This window comes from Arvicanthis niloticus, chromosome X, assembly GCF_011762505.2.
Source record: "Arvicanthis niloticus isolate mArvNil1 chromosome X, mArvNil1.pat.X, whole genome shotgun sequence".
Classification (NCBI taxonomy): domain Eukaryota; kingdom Metazoa; phylum Chordata; class Mammalia; order Rodentia; family Muridae; genus Arvicanthis; species Arvicanthis niloticus.
The window spans coordinates 105,140,156-105,162,756 of NC_047679.1; the positions used below are offsets into that span (position 1 = coordinate 105,140,156).

A 22,601-nucleotide genomic window follows, 5' to 3' on the forward strand; every position below is an offset into this window, starting at 1 on the left:
GTTATTAAAACTCAGCGAAGCCACCTGATAGTATTCAAAAAGAACACCTTATAATATGATAAACTGAAAGTGATTTGGTGATAATTCCATCAAGTCAGAGGAGAAACCACACTAAAGCTTTGCCTTCTATGCTGTATCTAAAATCTCATCCAATGTGGAAGGATTTTTTTCCTGAAATTCCCAATTTGTATAAATTGCACCCCCTAAACACCCTCCTGTTCATATGAAAGCAGGCAGCTTACAGTTTGATTAATTTTTACAACAAATACATTTTTAAATTTAAAAAATCATATAAGCAAAAAATCAAATTTATCTCTAAAAATAACCCAAATGTTTTAAAGAAATCCTCAAATCCCATTTTTTCATTTTAAAGAATTAAAATCCAGTTATATATGAAATATAAATATTTGTTCATCTTTTAAGTATCATATATTAATTACCTCATTTATGAATGGATGTAGTACCATATAGCAAGATCTGTAAATGAATTAGGAAATTTTGAAGAAAAATACAGGTGGGGAACACTGAAGAAGGTTCTTTATTATGCAACACCAAATATTTATTACAATTTGAAGTGCAGGTTTACATTGGCAAAAGAAAAATCATCAAACAATCACTGATAGCCTTTGTTTGGCCTTAGGATACAAATAAAGAAAGAAAAAAATGGCAGTTTATAATCTCTGCTCTTGAATCATTTGCAGCAGAGATGGAAACATACATGCATGCAAGGAAATGCACAGATAAGTTGCAAAACTTTATAATTCTATGAAATAGACCTGCATAATCTTTATAAACAAAAAGTCTGACCACTGTGTATTCTTGGCTCACCTTTAGATCCTTTCAACAATTTAGGTTTAGTACTGAACAACATGTAGTGTATCAACACCAATGCAAAATACATGTTTGATGTTTAAGAAAAAGGAAACATGACCCAATACCAATCCAGGGTTAACACATCATAGCCAGCTTTGAGCAAGGTCTGGCTCCTTTTTCATTTTCTGTCTTCTCACCTAGGGAGAAAACTAATACATCTGCACAGCATCCCATTATCTCTATTTGTCTGAACTACAAAGTCCTTTAATCATACCTATCCTTTTAATCCCCAGCTCCTTGATCCTGCATTGTCACCATCCCATATTATCACATTTAAAGGCATAGAACCAGAAGTTTTAGTAACATAGCTATTCTACTTTAAGTATGAATCTTTCAAGTTCACAAAATAAAACATTTGGAGCTTACAAAGAGGGGGAGTTTCTCTCACAGTGAGTTAGATGGGCTCATACTTTTTCCTTTGCACTTTTTTCTTCCAACTGAACTCATAAGCAGATTTTGAAAGTTTAAAATATGCTCAAATATAACATTTGGTATTAAAAATAGCAACAGCAAAAATATCCAGTCTATACCTTAGAGCAGTGTATTTTCTGCCCCGTCTGCCATACATTCTACATTTATGTACTTAATATCCCTGCATCGAATGATGGCACTGAAACTCTGTGAAATTTACTCAAATGACAGCATTCAAATATATCCACAAGTCTTGATAGTACTAAGGCAAGAAGTGAAAACAAGTACATTCTTTGATCAAGATGAAGACAGAGCGTTGAAAGTAAAATAAGGCTTGAAAGAAAAACACTGATTTTTGGATTAATCTTCAACACTCAAATGAGCAGAATACTTGAATACCTAAACCATCCCCATCAGCTGAGATTTTGATATAAACACAAGATTCTATGACAATTATTTCCACATAATAAACTTTTTAGAAAAGTGAGTTTTGCACCAACAACATACAAACTATATACATACACCATGATCACAATTCATGAGTGACATATTTCCAAAAGTAGGCAAACTGGAACATGGAATGTTTTTTTTTTTTATACAACTGGAACAACACTACAAAACTATGATTAGTGCTCCAGAACAGATGTGCAAACTCTCTTTATTAGAAAAGATTCTTAATATATCACACGTGATGAAAACTAAAAATAATAGCTTTAAAACTGCTAATAATAGTAACACAACACTTATACAATTCTAACACCATAACAGGATTTTCTTCCATAATAGACTACATGGATCACTCACTCAAAAACAACACAGCTAGGAATTAGTGGAAAGTATATGCATGGAACATCCAAAGAACGGTGGGGAGGTCCAGAAGATTCTCAAAGCCAACTTCTGAGGGTTCCATCTCTTTCTCGCTGCTGAGAAGCAGACTGGATACTCTAGGCCAGTTCCACCTGGACAAAACGAAGAAAAAAAAAAAAACAGAAAAAGACAAGAGTTAAAACAGCATTTGCAACATGATGTACAACTAGATGGAACTAAAAGATAAACCCATACTTTGAGAAGGAATCCTGTCACCCTTAGCTCCAGAGGCCTGCATAGTTGCCATGGAGGCCTGAGGCCAGTGGTCCTCCACCTACGAAGAGCTTCATCTCTGGCCAGTTGTAGCAGTGAGTGTAGAGTGCGTTGGGGAAATCTTCGACACCAGCAACATAATTCTCTAGGAGATCATCCTGGTTGATCCAGCCACTGCCACAGGTGAGCTTGAGCTTCCTTCCAGAGGCCACAGGAAACATGTCTGGATTGGCTGCGGATCTTTCCTCAAGGAACTTCTGGGCACGGATGTCATAGAAGAGCAGAGAACCATGGCCTGTTCCCACAGTGACGATATGCTGGTGGACACTCAGAGAACGCACGCCAGTACCTCCCTCTCTGGAGCACAGTGGCGGGATGTTCTGCTGGCCTTGGCGGAGATCCAGGAATGAAACGTGAGACTGGGAACCCACAGCATAGAGGGAAAACTCATCACAGTAGGTGAGACACACGTTCTCACGGCAGTAGGGCAGCCTCAGGGACAGCAGCCTGGACAGGGAGCTTCTGGCTTTCCACAGGTGGAAGTAGCCATCCAGGGACACAGCTCCCAGCTCCTGGTTTTTGTTGCTGAAGGCGAGTGCTCGCACTTTGCGGTTACCTGGATTGGTAGTGGCTTTGGGAATGGCCTCCATATCTGTAGGACTGATGTGGGCATACACAGGAAGCCCTGCATCCTTGTGCCAAGCAATGCTGCCATTGAACATGTCAGGATCTACCTTCCAAAGCGCCACAGTACCGTCGCGGGAGCCACTCACAGCCACAGTGTCACTCATCCATGCAATGGCAAAGATCCAGTCCCTGTGGCCTTGGCAATCTCCTAGGCACACCGGATCCAGAGTGGGCAATTGGTAAATTGCCAGGCTGTTGGGGTTTTCACCTCCAGTGGCCAAGAGGGTCTTGGAGGGATTCAGCTCCACAGCATGAATGCCACAGGAGGGTGGGCCACGAGACAGGTCGGGCACCCTGTCGCGCATCAGAGGAATGCGCATGATGTGGTCGGTCTTGACATCAACCACAAAGAGCGTGTTGCACTTGGTGCCACACACCACCTGCCTGGCATTGAGCCACTGCGATGCGAACACCTTGTTGAGGGGGCCCAGGGTCAGCTGGCGCTCCCTCAGCAGCTCGGGCAGCCTGAGGACCCCGTAGCTGCGCAGATCGCCCTCGAAGCCCGCAAGCCCTGGGTGGCCATCGGCGCCTAGCGCGCGGCCCTTCAGGTAGTTCACCATAGAGAGGTGAGCTACGGGCCGCCGCGGCCTCTTGGTCAGCAGCAAGGACCCTTCTGCGTTGCCCTCCCCAGCTGTCGCCATCGGCGCTGCGGGGCCTGGCGATGAAGAAGTCCCGGCGCCCTGATCGACCTCGGCGGCTTTCCGCTTCCTGCTACCTGTTTGCTGCGGGCCCATGGTGGGCGGCGAGCGGTTGGAGGGCCCTGCGGGCTGCGGCGTCTCCTGCTCTGCGGGAGAGGGCTGCGTCTGCGAATCGGCCTGACGCATGATATCACCGGGAGCTGGAGCCTAGGGAGCTAGGGAGAGGGCGATCGACCGATCAGCGGGGAGCCTACCGAGTCCGGAGAGCCTTGGCGGCAAAGGAGGTGGTGGCGGCGTGACCCGGCGAACAACGCGAGGTCGGGCGGAAAGAGCCGAGCGAGCTCGGGAGGATCGGCGCTGGGGCCGAAGGTGCGGCGAGAGAGAGAGAGAGAGAGAGAGAGAGAGAGAGAGAGAGAGAGAGAGAGAGAGAGAGAGAGAGAGAGAGAGAGAGAGACAGAGACAGCGACAGCGACAGCGACAGAGAGTAAATAGACTCTGCTGCCAGCCAGCTCAGGAGTGTCGACTTCTGGACCTAGAGCGACAAGTCCGTGGAGGATAAAGACTAGAGGCGGGAGGAGGGAGGCTCTGACGGTGGTGTTGGAAGAGGGGGCGGGACGGGCTGACTAAATGACAGATGTGATAGGAGGTGTGCAAGGGTGAACTTTAGGGCTTGGGAGATCAAGGCAAGGGTAGGGATCTCATGCCCAGCCAGAAGGGGGCGGTAGGTAGTAGTGAAGCCTACAGGGTGTAAGAGGGCTACAAAAGCACAAAAGGAACTTGGAGGGGAAGGGAGACATTACTCTAGGGTTAGTGGTCCAGCATTCCCCCAGGATCCAACAAGTCAAACTCAGCCACCCCTCACCACAGCAGTCAAATACTTTTCATATTCCTACTAAAGTCTGAAACCCAACATGGTCAATCTTGGGAGGAGGCAGGGCCTTTATCATTATTCCCTGTGGAAGAAAAAAAAAAAAAAACCATGTGCTTGTTGTAATCCAGGGAGACTTTTCACTGAGATAACTTGGCAGAAAACAAAATTGTTTAAAAATGACAGTTTTCTCTTGAACAGCCCTTCAGCTGGTGGCAGTTCATTTTCAAGGAATCATTTTTTTCCTGCTGTCTTTAAATTAAATGTTCTGTGCTGTTGCAATAGCATCATCTGAAGAGACCATATCAAATGACAGATCACTGGTGTTCAGATTCTGCCTGTCCATGATTATGCCCAGGACTTGTTGGTAGATGCGGAGGAAGTGAAGCTGAGTGTTTTGGAAATCTCTTTTAGCTCAGAAAATTAAAGGAATAGGATAGAACACTGCAACAGAAGAGCTGGGGACAAAAGTTCCCATTGCCAGTTCTAGAGGCCCATGACCTTAGATAGAGCACTCTGAGTACTTGGGATAGGAATGTAAAGGATGACCGGAAGTTTTATGCACAGATGGAGAGATAAAGAGAATTTTCTAAAAGCAATAAAATATGTTGTTGTCTTTTGTTTGTTTGTGTGTTTGTTTTGGCATTAGTTTTGTTAAGCTTCAGGATATCACATACCATGACACATCTATACTTGGTCCCTAAGTAACACTGACTTTAATTAGCCAGGGATACACCGCATAGAGGCTACTGCCTAATACAGAATCTAAATATATCATAATCCTCCTCCACAGAAAGTAGTTTGTTGAGTACTGGGAGTGGCATGAATTCATATATTCTGACTAATCATAGTGTACTGTAAAAACACTTTTATGTTGCTTTCTCCTTAAACACACTATCACATTTTGCTGATTTTATTTCTAGTACATTTTGCACCTTTGTATGAATTCCAAGTGCAACCTCTGAGTCTTTCTTTCTCATTATTCCAGTCTATCTTTCCCATGTTTGTACTCCCCAGAACTAGAGTTCTGACCCTTTCCCCTGTTATCCATTTTATGGCAGACATGGTGAAATCAGTGTGTTCAATGAGAAACAATAGGTAAGCATCTCATAGAGGAGGCCCAGAGACTCAATTTTCTTTCTGCTGGTAGGAATAGGATGAATAAGAAAAAAATCAAATTATGTCAACAGGCTCAAGGTCTGTATACAAGTAACTAACTTATGGAATTTAGTGTTTTTTCAATCTCACAGTAGCAATTTCATAAGTTGGCACCCAACCTTGAATAGAACCCTCAATATTTTGATTCAGGTGACTTGGAACATTCTTTCAGAAAAGCTCATGTATGCTCTTTTTCACTCCAGTGGAAGCAGGATTTTTTAGGAGATTGCACTCTACAGTGTGCCTCAGTGTTGCTACTAAAGTGGAAGCTTTCCAGGTGAATACTGTGAAAGACTTGACAAACAAGCAAGAGTATAGTGGTCTAGGTAAGTGAATTCTAGCTATAGGATATTAAAGATACAGAGCATATTACAAGTTACTATTCATCTTACAGTTTACAAGGCTAGCACACTATCAGTCATTGTTATAGGACATTGTAATTCTTATCCTGTTTAAACATTTCCTATAATCCCCATTGTGTACACCAAGAAATCTAGACTTGGAAAGATTCTAATTTTGACTGAAATGAATGACTTGTTACATGGACTAAAGTAGGTTGAATCCATGCTTCATTTTCTTATTAAATTCATTGGGGTTGGGGAAATGAATGAAAATGTATTCCAGTGACAGAGATTTCAAAATAACAGGGCAAGGGGAAGAGATATTTGTAAAAGTTGAGTGCCAGGGGTAGAAAAATTATGAGAAGCTTTGTGGACTCACAGACTTACACTGAGGCCACTGGTAATGCCCTTCCAGAACAGCAGCTAACCAGACTAAAAGGGACTATTATAGATCATTCTGTGATCATCTAGGAGAACAAACAGTGGGAGTATACTCATAAAACAAGAAGAAATACAGAGCACATCTGTCTTTTTCTTAAGGACTTGTGTGCTCCAAATGTCTAATAAAAATCCCATAGATAGAAGATGGAATACGTTAAATTTTAGATATTTGACTTTCTGCCAGCAGATATTTTCAGATTAAACTCTACATCACTTGGCTTGGAAGTTAAAAAAAAAAAATCGAGTGTGAGGAATCTTCCCTCCTTTCCCTAGTAAAAGGTAGGGTTCAGGAAAAAAAATAAGATGACTTCTGATATAGTACAGATGATAAAGTGGTAACCTTTGAGATGTTTAATGTCATTCCACAGGTCATAATATAATGTTCTCATGTAGCACATTCACTCTAGAGACAGAAAGTATGACAAATGTCCAAACTATTGAAATATAGGAGTAGAAATTTTCAGTTCTTCCTTTTAAAGCAAAAACAAAAATATGTTTTCATAAAAATCCTCTACATAGCACAACTGACAAATAATAGAAATATGTTCATGATAGGGAACATTAAATGGATGCTGAACCTTGTCATTAGAAGAATATTTAAGGTACTGGATCTTCCTCTGACCTTACTGTGTCACATATGTCCTGTGCAAAAAACAACAGAAGCCTTCAACCCAGAAACTTTCATTAGTGCAGGTGATAAAATCTCTTAGAAGACCTGTTTTTTTTCTAGGCAATGGGTCTGGGAAACTGTAAGGGTAACAATAGAAAACTTTTTATGGCAATATATATCCTACTCCAACCCGACACCAAGACGCTCTACCTTATCTCATTCTCCCACACACTATTACTGTGGCGCCAAGTGGGAAGCTGATAACCCATTGTATCAGAGGAAGGAACTAAAGTTACAGTCTCTTCAGCAGGGCTAATGTCAGTATAGTCCAATATTGAACTAAGCCTACACATAAACTTAATCAAGAAATAGATTTAATAATACCTCTTGAAAAATATTTATTAACCAAATATTTAATTGCGGAAGGAAGACTCGGTGAAAAGCTGAACTTCCACTCAGCCTTGTATTAATGAATCAATGACAGAGTGAGCTGTCAGCATATTACTCTCAGCCATCCCTGGTAGCAGCAGAGAAATGGACTTCCATATCCTGTCAATGCAAAAAAGACTGAGTGAAGATGTGGGTAGTGGGACTACTCTTTACCCTCAGGAAACAGTGATGTTCCCACAAGTAGAAATTCAGAAAACTGAATGAAAGGAATATGGTTCTTTAATATTAATTACATTCTTAAAAACCTTAAGATAATATTTATAAGGCATCAGTGCTTTCAAGTAGACAAGGAACATTCACAAAAATAAATTATATTAGGTTGGAAAAAACAAACTCTCTAAATGCTAAGTACATATAGTGTTTTATAAAACTAATAGAATTAGATAAGATAATAATAATAAATTTTAAAGGAATAATTTCTAATACTAAAAAACAAACTAAATGTTTCATGGGTAAGAAAAATCTCAAATCCTTGAGAACAAAGCATAGAAAGGATAAAGAGGAAAATAGAACCTATCGAAACTCATAATTCACAAGGATTTTTCACTCCACTAATGAAAGATCATGAATAATCTTAAATTTTCATTTATACAAAGGCAATATTAGTACAAAGTAAGCAAGGGGAAATAATAAAGATTGAAGTAGAAATGAAATAAGATGAAGATTACAAGGCAAGGGAATGATAAAAAGAAAAGGCATTCTTTAAAATTGCTAAATATATTGATCCATACTTCTTAAGCCTGATAGAAGGGAAGAAGTGTAGTAGAAAGCATAACTATAGCCTGGTAGACTTCAGAGGTATGATAAAAGACTGCTGTAAGCAATGTTAGATACATGAGTAAAACAAACAAGGTAAATGGACTGCTTCCCGAAAGGTGCTAATAAAAGACCTTTTCTGCAATACTGTAGTAGTGATCTTGTTAGTTGCCATTAACCAAACTGTAAATAGAAACTTGAAAATACTGTGTCACTATTCATGAACTTGAATTCCTAATTTGAAGTCCCACAGAAATGATATCCCAGCATAACTATTTTCTGCAGATATTTGTATCAGACAAAAAACCCCTTAGTACTAAATTTATACATTTTCCTCACAAATAAAAACAAAATAACCAAATTGTTCAAGCTGAAGTAAGAAAATACCCTAGTAGACTAAATATCTCAGAAAACAGGGATTTATTTTCTTACTCCCTGAGGCTAGTATGTGTGTCAAAATAGGTTTATGTCGGATGACTTATCAATGAGCTTGTAACCAAGTCACTTTCTGAGAGTTTGCTCACGAGACTTTTATTTTTGTGAGAATGGGGAGAAATTTGAGCTTTTTTTTTAAATCAGTCTAATGGACTAAGATACTACATTTATAATATCCTTTAACACTTTATGCACATGGTCATATAAAATCTGTCTCCATCTCTGTTTCTCTCTCTCTCTCTCTCTCTCTCTCTCTCTCTCTCTCTCTCTCTCTCTCTCTCTCTCTCCCTCCCTCCCTCCCTCTCTCTGTCTCTGTCTCTCTCTCTTTGTGTGTATGTTTGTGTGTGGGGGTGTGGGTATGTATGCAAGCCAGAAGATAATCCTCTGATGGTCTTCCTCAGATAATGTCCAATATTTTTGATACATGGTCTCTCACTGGACTGGACTTTACAAAGTGGGCTAGACTGCATAGCGAGTCAGCCCAGGGATCTCTCTAGTCCTGTGCCCTCAGCAGCAGTGTTACAAGTCTGTGCCTTCACAATGACTTTTATGTCGGTGTTGGGGACTAAAACTCAGACCCTCATGTTTACATTTCAAGTATTTTACCAACTGAATTACTTCCCCAACTGTCTATTTTCATAAGTTTCAATGATTTCATATATACATTTTGAGATCTACATGTTTCTTTTTAGCATGGAAGGAATACATCCCAATATATTTTATAATTCTATAATCCTCAAGAAAATATTGGCAAATTAAATCTATAAACAGAAATTGTGCAGCATGATCAGTTTGGATTTATCCCAGTTGTTTAAGAGTGATTCATCATTCAAAAAGAATCAATGTAAACAACAATGTCAACAGTATAAGAAATATCATATTATTTTAAATGGCACAGAAATACTATTGAACAAAATCCAACCCCTACCAATAAAAGCTCTTGGCAAATTAGGAATAGGAAGAACTTCCAAAAGAACATGCATGAAACATTTAAGCAAACATTTAATTTAAATTTGAGAAATTAGCTACTTTGCCTCTTAAATTAAAAGCAAGACAAAGATTTCTGTTTTTATTATTTTATTTAGTATAACTGAAATTTTCTAATCCAATAAAGCAAGAAACAGAAGTGAGGCCTATGAACAGAAATTAAATAAGACTTTCCATTTGCCAATAACATACCAAAATACCTGCAGAACTATATCCAAGGAATAGAATTCAAGGTTAATATACAAAGGCCATCCATATTTCAACATACTCTAAATAATGTTTATGGATACATTAAAAATAGAACTTTATATAGCTAAAAATAAATTAAATAATTACAAATATATCTACACAAAGTACAGGCACAATGTGTCTAGTAAAAATACCATAATATAACATTTGTGTGTTAGAAAAAACAACATACTCAAAATATAAGTATTAATAAAGTTGCTTATTAGCTTTACTGCAATTTCTAGCAAATATATGTTTTTATATAGGAATAAGCTTGTTAGAAAACTTATATGGAAAGGAACATACACTGAGTCAACTAATCTTATATAAACTTAAGAGACCACTGTACACTTTTATGGTGCTTTTGATTGAACCCAAAGGTCTCACCACCTTTAGATAATTGTTAAACCACTGAGCCATGTCCCTAACTTCAAATTACAATTGTATTCTTAAAATGGCAACATTATATAGATAACAAATTAGTGTTTGTGTTGATGATGACTGCTCTTCCACAAAATCCAGTTTATGTTCCCAGCACTTACACATCAGCACACAATCACCTCTAACTTCAGTACTAGAGCATCTGATGCTCTCTTTTGGCCTTAGCAGGCACTATACATTGAGACATAAAAGCAATTAAAACACACATACATGCAAAATCATTTTTTAAATTAGAAAAGGACAACAGAGATATCACTGTTGCAATAGAAATGCTTCTCATGTTTATTTTGTCAGGGCTAGTATCCTGTAATTTCCTTGTTGGAGCAAAACTGACTAAAATGGATCTCTCTTGTATTCTAAATTCATCAACCATTAAAAGTGAAACACCTTTAAAAAACAAGATGGATATATGAAAGTATTGAAAAATAAAAAAGAGGAAAAACATTAAAGAAAAAAGTTATTCCTTTGTTAATAGGTGTAACAAAAATCATGTTGCACTCTTGCTGCAGTGGTTAGGCTTCAATTCTTGTAAGGGACCATGGGATCATGGGAACATTTGACACTTGGGAGGAAAATACCAAATAAACAGATGTCACTCTCCCTCATTGACAGAATTCACTCTACCATATGCAACTGCCAGTCATAAGTAGAATGAGCAGAGACAGCATATTTAGAATTACTTCATAAGAAAACTCAAGAAGGCTGAGAATTGACTTCAGTGTTGTCGTGAAATCATGATTAGTTTAAAGCAAATTTCTTTCATTTCACATTTATTTATTTTAGGGAGATATAAAGAGACACAGAGGATGACAGAAAGAGAGAGACAGAGAGAAAGAGAGAGAGAGTGTGTGTGTATTTGTGTGTACCTGTGTACCTGTGTGCCTGTTTGTCTCTGTACATTTTTGTGTGCATGCACGCTTGTGTGTGCAAGATGTCATGGTATTCAAGTGGCTCCAGTAGACAATTTACAGGTAGCTGCCTCTCTCTTACTGGTCCCAGTAGTAACTACCTTTATGTACTGAACCATTTCTCTGATCTCAAAATCATAAGTGTGTGTGTGTGTGTGTGTGTGTGTGTGTGTGTGTGTGTGCGTGTGCACGCTCGCACTATTTTGTCTCTACAGCCATTTGAACACAGGCAGAGGTCAGGAAAGACATTCAACATTATACTCTATTACTCTCCATTTTGTCCTTTGAGACAAGGTTTTTCACTGAGCCTGGATCTAGATGGGTGTCCAGCTATCCCAAGTGATACATGTGCTTTCACCTCTTAATGTATTGCAGTTGAAAATGGCTAACACCCTGCCACACTGTTTATGTGGGTGTTAGAAATTCAAACTCAGTTCCTCAGGCTTGAACAGCAAGCTCTCTTATTCAGTGAGCCATTTTCCAATAACTGAAATTATTATAAATTAGTTGTATTTATTTCTGTCAATGCACATTAAGGGTTTGGGATGAATATTGTGTTTAGTCATATCTTTTATGAGATCAAATAAATGGCTTAGAAGTTTCACAGGGTAGTCTACAGAGAAGTTTAATATACACAACGAAAATTCCTAATCAAAATTTCTTGTTATTTTCAATTTATTTAAATGTAAAGAACACAAATTACTCTATTAGTATATTGTATATACTATCAAGTACACAAAAGCAGCTTACTATGCATAATAAATTAATAAAACAACATTTGAATATATTCTTTGAATTTATAGTATGAAAAAATGAATTTTACCATGAAAGAATACTGATTTAATTTAAATATTTTATTGCCACTTTAAAATTGGAGAATACTTGATGATGTAGCCATTCAAAGATTTGTTTTTTCTGTTCATTTTTTATTTTTTAAAAACTGTTTTCGTTTATGAGTTTAATAGCTGTCATAGATCAAAATATTTAGAAAATAACAGAGGTTTAATAAGAAACAGCTTATTGTGTTTGGTTTTCTTAAGTCATGAATATTTTAATTCTAGCCAATAGTTATGGATATTTTTTTCTTTTATTTTCTCTAGCAACTTTGGCATGCCTATTGTTCTTTTCCCTCTGGGGCTCATGTTTAGACAGTCATATTGATGGGAGTCTATGGCTGTAGAGTCTGACAGTTTAAATAAAACTTAAGCTAGTAAATATTTTACTTTAAGCATTTCAGCTATACTTGCCAATTAATGAGATACAACTTGCACTTTTACCAATGAGTTGATGTATTTTGAAGTTCCTTATTTAGAGAAGTTTTGAAATACGGTTGGAATCCAGTGCTGTTTTGTTTATGTGACAATTTGCATTAAAAATGTTAGCTTATATTTATGTTCAAAGGGATGGGTTTCATGTCATGAATTCACAGATATTCACCATATGTATACAATAACTCTTTCCTGCCCACCTTTCTCTCTCCAACTATTTCCCTTCTTCCTAAATAACCTCTTTGTTGGTTCACGTCACCTGTCTGTACATAATATGTGGTTCTATGTATAATAGAAAATATGGGATTTTTTTCTCTCTGAGCTTTACACATTTACTTTTGTAATCTATAAATTTTTTCAGGACTAAATCACATGAAGATAGAATGAATTTGACTATTTGTTTGTAAACTCTCTTAAAGGAGACCTTGTTTACAATTGCAAATTGATCAATTGCCAGTAAATTTCCAATGCTGAAATTAATTGTGGATATTTTGAAATTGTCTGTTTTCATTTGTAAATGCTTTAGCATATTGTCGACATTAAATGGAAGATGATAAATTTGGAAACATTATTTTTATAAAAAGCAAATATTGTATATATCTTATATAAAGTCACCCCTAATGAAAATTAATATTAGTTATACTACAATGTATCAAAATAGTCTTAAAGTACAATCATATAGCCCTTCTGTTTTGTGGCTTTTTTCTAACTATATACAAAACAAATGTAGAGCTCTAGTGTGATGGTTTGTTTATTAAATAATGGTAAAAATGAAATTTATTTTTAAAACTAAGTAACTAAATATAGTCGATGATAAGCAAGAAATTATGTTGAATTTTCTAGAAGCAGTATCTAGGACAGATTTTTTTCTTTTGGTTATTGAGACAAGATATTGTGTAGCCTGAGCTACCTTTAAACTCACTATGAAGCTGAGGATGGCCTTGAGCTTCTGGTCTTTCTGCCTCAATTTCACAAGTTCTGTTATTACAGATGATTACAGATGTAAATCACCACTCCTAGGTTTATCACTCCTGGAATAAAATTAAAAGCTCCCTAAATGCTAATAAAATACTCTGCAAATTGAGTTACATGACAGTCTAGAAATTAGTATAATGATTCATATAACATTAATACCAATAGGTAGAACACAAAGAATTCACATAGATTTCAATTTCATATGAGCACTGATTAATTTTATAATGCATATATGTTCTCAATATTAAATTGGATGTATTGATTCCTAGAAATCTGGAATCTAGGCCAGAGAATTAGAGTTTAAGGCTAGGCTGAACTTCACACTGAGACATTGTTTTTGAAAAATCTTCACAAAATAAAATATAAAGTAAGATATCAAGGAGGAGAAAGACTATGAGAGAGAACAGAAATCAGTGGGCTGCGTCAGTGGGACAGAAGAGGCTTCCTGGAGTTCATTGGAGAGACTCAAACCGATACCTCTACCAGCATATGGTATGGAGATTGAAATGGTCACTTCTTATAGGCAGCCTGGACTTCTAGTAGAGGGACAGGAACACCAAACCACACACATAATCATTAACACAAAATATGTCCTGCTTACAATTAGTTCAGAGATAAAATGGAACAGAGTGTGAAGGAAATCCAACCAATGGCTGGCCCAACTTGAGATCCATTCCATAAGAGAGAGTCAACCCCTGACAATATTGATACTCTGCTATGCTTGCACAAAGAAGCCTAGCATAGCTGTCATTTAAGAGGCACCAACCAGAAGCTGATGGAAACAGATGCAGAGACCCACAACCAAATATTAGGCAGAGATCAGTGAGGCTTGTGAAAGAGTCCAGGGAAGGATTGAGGTAACCAGGGGGATCAAGAACCCCATAAGAAAACCCATAGAGCCAACTAACTTGAGCCCATGGGGGCTCACAGAGACTGAACCACCAACCAAAGAGTATGAATAGGCTGTGTGTAGCACATATGTAGCAGATGTATAGATTATTCTTCATGTGAGTTCCCTAACCATTAGTCTTTGTTGCCTGCCTTTTGATATCTTTCCTATATCTGGTTTGCCTTGCCTGGTCTCAGTGGGAATCCAGCTTCTACTTGGTGTTCCAGGGTAGGTTGGTATGGAGGGAGAAGCCCTCCTTCTGTGAAGGAGAGGGATGACAGTAAGATTTGGAGGGGAGGAGGGAGAGGGGCTGCCATCAGGCTGTAATGTGAATAAAAATAACATAAATTAAAATATTCACGAGATGTGCAACATCGTAAAAAAATGTAACATTTCTGACAGATATTCAAGAAAAGGAAGGGAGTCAAAGAGCCTTTGTGGATGCTTGGCCAAAATCTGACATAGGTCAAGGACAAGGAAATGGGCTGCTTGGCAGAAATTTGACATTGGCCAGGGACAAGGAAGTAGGCTTCAGGCAGGAATCTAAATCTTAGGCCAGAACAAAGAAGTAATTTCAGGCAGAAATCTAAATTTTAGGCTTCAAACATGAAAATTATTTTGGGCTAGAACAGGGAAGTAGGCTCAGATATTTTGGTCATCCTGATAAGCCTTTAGAAATAGTGATCACACAAGAGTGTTCACAAAACTTTGTTTATTGCCTTGCTTGTTCTTATGTGTTTTTGTCTTGCTTGTACCTTGAATATTTGCATCTATTGTATTGCTAGTTCCTGAACCTAGAACTGACCTGAATACATGCATGTAATTCAAATGGTATAAAAGCAAAAAGCAGGAGGGAGGATGGGATAAGGGGTTCTAGGGAGGGGAAATGGGGAAAGTGGATTACATCTGAAATGTTAAATAAATAAAATATCCAATAAAAAAGGAAAAAAAGAATTGATGAATGGGACCTTGTGAAACTGAAAGGTTTCTATAGGGCAGGGGACAGTATTAATAGAACAAAATGGATCCTCCTACAGACTGAAAGGGGATCTCCACCAACATCTAACAGAGGGCTAATATCCAAAGTATGTATGGAACTCCAGAAACTGGACACCAATGAAACAAATAGCCCAATTAAAAATGGGGTACAGCTTCAAGCAAAGAATTTCCAACAGAGGAATCTCAAATGGCCAAAAAAAAAAAACACTTAAAGAAATAAATATCCTTAATCATCAGGGCAATGAAAATCAAAATGACCCCGAATTTCATCTTACACTCATTGGAATGGCTAAGATCAAAAGCACATACTGGTAAGGGTGTGGAGCAAAGGGAACACTCTCCCATTCCTGGTGAGGGCACAAACTTATACAGCCACTTCAGAAATCAATTTGGAGTGTTCTTAGAAAACTTAGAATAGTTCTACCTCAAGACCCAGCTGTTCCACTGCTGACATATACCCAGAAAGAAAAAAATATATGGCATGTAAGAGTCCTGTAAGAGTGTGGCTTGCTCTGTAGGGATAAGCAAATTAGGCAGAATCACTTGGTGTACTAGGTTAGACCTGAGAGATTGGGTATGGTGTATGGAAGGTAGCATCAGACATACTCACAATGCTAGACCCTGATATGACGTGTGCAAGAGTCAGTTGGGCTAAGAGAATAGATACTGGGTAAGAATGGGCAAGCCTTACAAGGACATAGCAGCTGAGTTTCTGGAAGGAGGATGGTGGTTAGGATGTGACAAATAGGAATTTCCAGACTAGGCTAGATCACTAGATGTGGAACCTAAACTATATCTTGAAGATTGGGAAGCATGCATTGACTAGAGGATCAAGAAGACTCATCCATCCACTTAGGGCCTATTAAAAAATATTCAAGATCTGGCTCACAAGAAGTATTTTGATCATGATGTTAGCCATTCTATAATGTGAATGATAAAGGAAAGATATGTGAAATATATCTCTATCATTATATATGGTTTTAACTATCTAGGAGACTGTTACAAACAATAGACTGGAGTAGATTATAATACTACAGTGCATGGTACCCACTGTTTAAAACAAACTTACATGGAAAATTCAATTATAAAAGATTCATTTATCTAATTGTTCTACATAAAGTTTGAAAGGAGAGTGATGAATTTTTTAAAAGACACACAAAAACCTTCAAAGTGTGAAGTAAATTTCCACAGCCCCATTTTTAAATGTCATGACATACCAAGAAACAACTAAGTGAATATAACTAATTAAAATAAAATTACTAAATCAATTGTGTAATTTAGGTTAAACTAAAATTCACTCTAATAGACTCAGGATACTTAGATTTGACAAGCTGAATACTGGATCTCAATTAAACCATATAATCTCATTTGCCAGGAAATTTGCAGAAAAATCTTTTGTTCTGATTTGAGCTTGAGTAGTCTGATGAAGACTACTATGTTTGCAAAACATATGAATTATTCCAATCATAAGTAAAGTGAATAAAAATCATGATGTATATGTTAACAGTGAAATGGTCTTAAGAGAATACCCATACTATGAGATGTTCTATAAAATAATTAATTTTAAACACATTAATTTATACATATTACTTTTATTTTGTGTTTAGTGTGGTTTTCAATTTCCAGGAAAAAAATCTCTAGTGGAAGACTTCACTGCTTATATAGTTATGAGATTTCTATAGATTAAGTTGTCTATGACATTTAAGCAATAGCATATATTTTGAGGGCCTATAGGCATGAAAGAAAAAAGTATGAATCCCAGAAAAGTCACCAGTAGAAAAAAGTAGAATGAACATATTGAAAGAAGTAATGTGTTTTCCAAGATGGAAAAACTTATACTAAAACTGTCCTAATAATTGGTAGATTTAGGATACTAATTCATATGTTGGATTTCTTTTTATATAAGAATATAGACTCTGGAAGATATGGAATAATATAACAAAACAGTTTGTAAAATAATAATTTTCTCCTTATTACTATTGAATGTGAAATATTAACTTTGAGAGGCTGGACAGATAACCCATTGGTTAAGAACAGGTATTGCTCTTGTACCTGGTACTATTATATGCAGGTAGATGACCCACATATCAAGGACACACAACTGCCTATAACTACAGCCCCATTGGATGCTATTCCTATTTCTGGCCCCATTGGTACTTACATCATGTACACATACCCATACACAAACATACATATACACATATAATTAAAAATTAAAATAAATCTAAAAAGAAAGAAATATTCACTTTATAGATTTATTTATTCTTTAATTTTTTTATGTATTGATATAATTCATTCTGGCCATACTTGCCACTCTATTTTCTCTTATCTTCATGTCAGTCTCACTCACAACCATTCCTTCTATCAAGAACCAGGCATATTTTCATTACTTTGGAGGTTTTCTGTTTGTTTCCATTTGTTTTTGCTTTGGAACCCAGTAGGTTTAACCAGGACTCTTTTGAGTATGAAGTGTGAAGACATCCAATGGAATGTGAGCTCAGCAGTGTCTGCATTACTGCATATAATGACTTCCTCTTCTTTAGAAGACTTCAACTCTTATAAGCATCTCTAGATGAGGACCTATGAGTCCCCTTTTCATCAATTACTCAGGGTTTTCTAGCTTAATCTTATACCAGTCCTGTGTATACAGCAGCCTTTCTAAGTTCATATTATCACTGACAATATCATACTCAGAAGATAATGCTACATGATTGGCCCACTTCCCTGTCATTTTAGCTCTTGATTTTTTAAATCACCCCCAACAATATTCCCTGAGCCTGGGAGGGGGTTATGTGGGCAAATTTTAAGAAATAATTTAATCAACAATATTATTTATGCATATGAGGAAACATTTGTTTTGTTGCCCACACGTGTGTTGCTCTGGTTGTGGCTATTACTAGTCATGATTTGAATTTAGGAGAGAAACCATGTGTGATATGAATTCAGTTGCCTCTGTAACATACTCACCAATGTTAGGTATCACAATAATTATTAAGCAAATCTTAACAAAGACATATAATTGATTAATACTAGATAAAATCCAGTGAAATATCTGTGTGACAGATGGTCTAATATCTGAGGAAACTGTAGAAAGAAAAAGGAGAGAGTACATTAAGACAAAAGGAGTCTGAATTATTCAAGGGCATATTGATACTGATAATAGACTTGTGTTGATAATTATGCCTGTCATACACTGCCACAAGTAAAAGCATACTTTGAGCAAATAATGCATGACATGAAGTTTATTTCAAATCTTTAAAATCTGCCTATACATGTGACATCAGTGAATGAGAGTACTAGAAAGGTCTCAGTGACTTCACAGAAAGCATACACAATGAAGACAAAGTCTGGAGTCTGCCAAAAGAAGTAAATATTTATTTATTTATTTATTTATTTATTTATTCTTTTCTCATACATCTCTCACCCAGAACACAGCTTCCCCTCACTCTGCATCTCTCAGGTCTTCCTCCTCCTCCCTGCTAGCCAGGATCCACTTCCCCTCTCCTTTCCAAAGTAAACAGCAGTCAGCCAAGGGCCATCAACCAAACATGGCATAACAATATACGATATAACCAGGAAAAAATACAACAAGGCTGGCAAGGCAAACCCAGTAGAAGGGAAAGGGTTCACAAATCAGGCAAAAAGAGTCAGAGACACGCTCATTCCCACTTTTAGGACTCTCCTCAAAACACCCAAGCCAACAACCATAGTGTTACACAGAGAACCTAACTCAGACCTGTGCATTCAACACTGTTGCTGCTTTAGTCTCTTAGCCCCCTAGGAGTGCTGCTTAATTCCACAGGCTATGCTCTCCAGCTGTTCTTGACCTTTCTGGCTCCCATAATTCATCTTTCCCCTTTTCTGTGAGCTTTTTTGAGATCCTATTGGAGGGATGTAGTGGAGAAGTCCAATCTGTGAGATTTCCCTGCATAGTATTTGGCTGTGGGTCCCTATACTGGCTCCCATCAGTTTCTTGAGGAAGACTATCTGATGACAATTGGACTAGGCTCCAATCTATGAGTATAGCATAGTGTTTAACATTGTTGTTTTTGTTTTTTTCTATCCTGGTACTCTGGGATATCCATCCTCTGGTTCCTGGTCATCCTAAAATGTCAGGTAAGGATTCCCTTTTGACATGGGCCTCAAATTAGAACAGTTACTGATTGACTACTTCTATATGTACTGTGCCCCAAATGTCCTAGTACATCTTTCAGCCAGGATAGATAGTTGTTGGTAGTTCTCAGACTCAAAACTGGAAGACTTACCTGGTTACAGAAGATGTATGGTACAGACTCAATATACTCAATTACTAGGAGTCCTCACTAGGTTCAATCTTAGATCCCAGGGAGTTTTTGTTGTACTAGGTTTTCACATTGCCCCTAAATACACTTAGGTTCTAGTTATAACTCCACTTACCCTTTCCCTCCGGCATGACACCCCCCCCAAATTCCCATCCCAACATGTTCCGTGTATACCCAGAAAATCTATTATAGTTCCTTTTCCCAGAGACCTCTATGTGCCCCCTTCCCAGAGCCCTCCTTGTTACTTAGCCTCTTAAGGTCTGAGGATTATAGCATGACTGAGCTCATATGATCAAGTCTGTCTTCTGCTATGTAGAAAACCTGAGAACATCTGGGTATCTTGAGTGACATGAATTTGTGTTTCTAAGTAAGTAAATGAATGAATGAATGAATGAATAAATAAATAAATAAAACAATGAGATTGTGAATAATAAAAATAAAGCATAAAAATTATTTTGTTAAAATTGGTGATGAAAGAAGGGATGGTAGATAGAATGAGCAAAACAGACACAACTCAAACTACTAAAATCAGTAATAACAATTGTATATTTTTATATAATTTTAAAATATTATATTATAGGAAGGTACCAATACAGGAAAATGTCTATCAACAAATTTGATGCCAGAGGTAAAGTCAAATTGCTAAAAGCACATAATCTAATATGAAAGAATTAAAAATAAGTGTAAACTTTAAATAGATTCAGAAAAAGGAAAGGGATTGAATTAATTACCAAACAGTTTTAATAAAAAGAACAGTCTTGAAACATGTATGGTTAGTGCTAACCTCACCAAGAGGTTTTAAAAAAATATAAGTACTCCTCTGTAATATACATTATATTGTTAAGTTGTTATGTGTTGTTCACTGAAAGGCCAACTTTAAAATCAGAATTAACCACTCTCTTTCCCACCTTAGACCCAAGTAATTGTCTCAAAGTATCTTTCAAGTGCTGGTCCTCCTGACTCTGTAATGGAAAAACAGCAAAAGAGCTCAAGATAAAAAACATTGTATCTTTAAAATCATGTATCCAAGTATTATAAACTGTCCATAATGGGGAAAGTAGTTATCTTTCAGCCATGGGAAGCCAGTTCATGGAGAAAAAGCTTCAGATGACTGCTTTGGCTTCCACTGGTGTGTTCTGATGCATGAATGTAAGTACCTGATTTGAAACATTACTTATTTGCTGATATTTTCATGTATATATACAGGTTCTACAAAATACCATTTCTGTTTTGAAGGAGTGACTCTTAAAACACATAAAAAGAGTCATATAAAATGATTCTGACCTATAAGAAGGGGAGTGAGGATGTAGCCCATAAAAACCCAGCCTTCTATGTTTCAACCTGGAACAAAAGAAGCAAATGTCTTCTGTATCTACAGCTGAGATTACAAGGTTAATATGTAAAAAATTTTTTGGTGCTCTTCATATTTTCTGTTCTGCATTTTCTTGTTTACAGAGAATGTTCACCGCTCAAGGTCACTGATAGTCTCAGTAGGTCTTTGCTAAAATGTAAAACTTTAACTCCCAAACCCTGAAAGACCATAGTAGAAGGAAGGGTATATAAATATAAACAGTGAGGAGGCTTATAACACTGAAAAAATAGCTTAGGACTTTAATAATATATTTATAGTTAATTTAAACCAAGTACATAATTTGGTGTCATATATTGTTTAAGAAAATAAAGTAAAGAGAAACAGTAAATAGGTTTTTAAAATGTTAAAAGGAGTATGAGGTTGGCTTTGAGTATCTGCATCTGTATTTGTCAGGTGCTGGGGGAGTGGGTGAAGGAGCATCCTCATAGGGTGAAGGAGCATCCTCATAGGGTGAAGGAGCATCCTCATAGGGGCAAAAGGGAAAAAGTAGAGGGGGAATGGGATGGGAGTTTGTGCATGGGTGACCAGGAAGTGGGATAGCATTTGAAATATAAGCAAATAAAATGATTAAATTAAAAAGGGAAGGGAGGAGTATGAGGACACACTTTTAATAAAAAAAAAAATGTTTTTTTTTTTTTTTTTTTTTAGAAAAACGAGTTTTGTAGAAAAACTACAACAACAAAAATACCTGATAGCTAAACCACACAAGATCTGAGGAAATAACACAAAGTTCCTAGAGGATGGGATTTAGAGATAGTATATTTTAGAGTTGGTATATGTTTGATTATTAAAGGTTATTAATATTCCCAAAATTTTGATGTACTCATTTTAGCTAGTTAGTTAGTAAGAATTGATATATAAAAATATAACAATCTAATCAAGGAAATGACTATTTTTAGTGTCTTTGTTAGGCTTTAGCCATTTGAGAATACTGATTTTTAATAAAATCAGGATTTATTTAAAACTGGGGATTTTTTTTGGTTCAAGCTTTATTTAAATATTGCTAGAGATTAAATTTACAATAAAGCTTTAATTCATGAAAGTTTTTGCCAATGAGAATAAGATGATCCAAAAGTACAACTGATAGTTTAGCCCTTCTAAGGTCAGCCAGAACTCAGAGATGATGAGACCCTTGCTTGTAAATCATTTGTCTTGTTTATTAGACAGATCATAGAGTCTCTGGAGATTCAACTTTATATAGCACACATCCTGTAAGCTGAAGACTCAATGGACAGGGACAACTTTCCCATACTTCCAAAGGAAGTCTTGTCTTCAGCAGGCACCTAAGGCATTTCTACAGATAACAAAACCACTATAGAAAATGTTAAAGGAGCCATGGGGCTTATCTTAAATCCCTAAGACTAATCCCTAAGGAATCTCCACTGATTAAGTTTATCTCTGGTCACCTACAAGGTCTTGAATACTCAAAAGGAATGTATAAACAAGGAAAGAGCTGTCATTCACATGAACCAGCTTTAGTCATTT

The 22,601-nt window shown here is 37.0% G+C and overlaps 1 protein-coding gene across 1 annotated transcript; it reads right to left on the bottom strand.

Annotated features, from left to right (window-relative positions):
* Nucleotides 1-519: 519 nt before the first annotated feature.
* LOC117694052 (DDB1- and CUL4-associated factor 12-like protein 1) lies at nucleotides 520-4,009 on the bottom strand. Its single transcript, XM_034484783.2, has 2 exons — nucleotides 2,347-4,009; nucleotides 520-2,243 (listed from the first exon to the last, which is right to left on the bottom strand). Exon 1 carries the CDS (start codon nucleotides 3,873-3,875, stop codon nucleotides 2,370-2,372), a length of 1,506 nt encoding a protein of 501 aa, XP_034340674.1. The 5' UTR covers nucleotides 3,876-4,009; the 3' UTR covers nucleotides 520-2,243; nucleotides 2,347-2,369.
* Nucleotides 4,010-22,601: the final 18,592 nt, after the last annotated feature.

Coding starts and splice junctions, on each gene's coding strand:
- LOC117694052 (XM_034484783.2), bottom strand. CDS start 3,875: ATGCGTCAGGCCGATTCGCAGACGCAGCCCTCTCCCGCAGAGCAGGAG.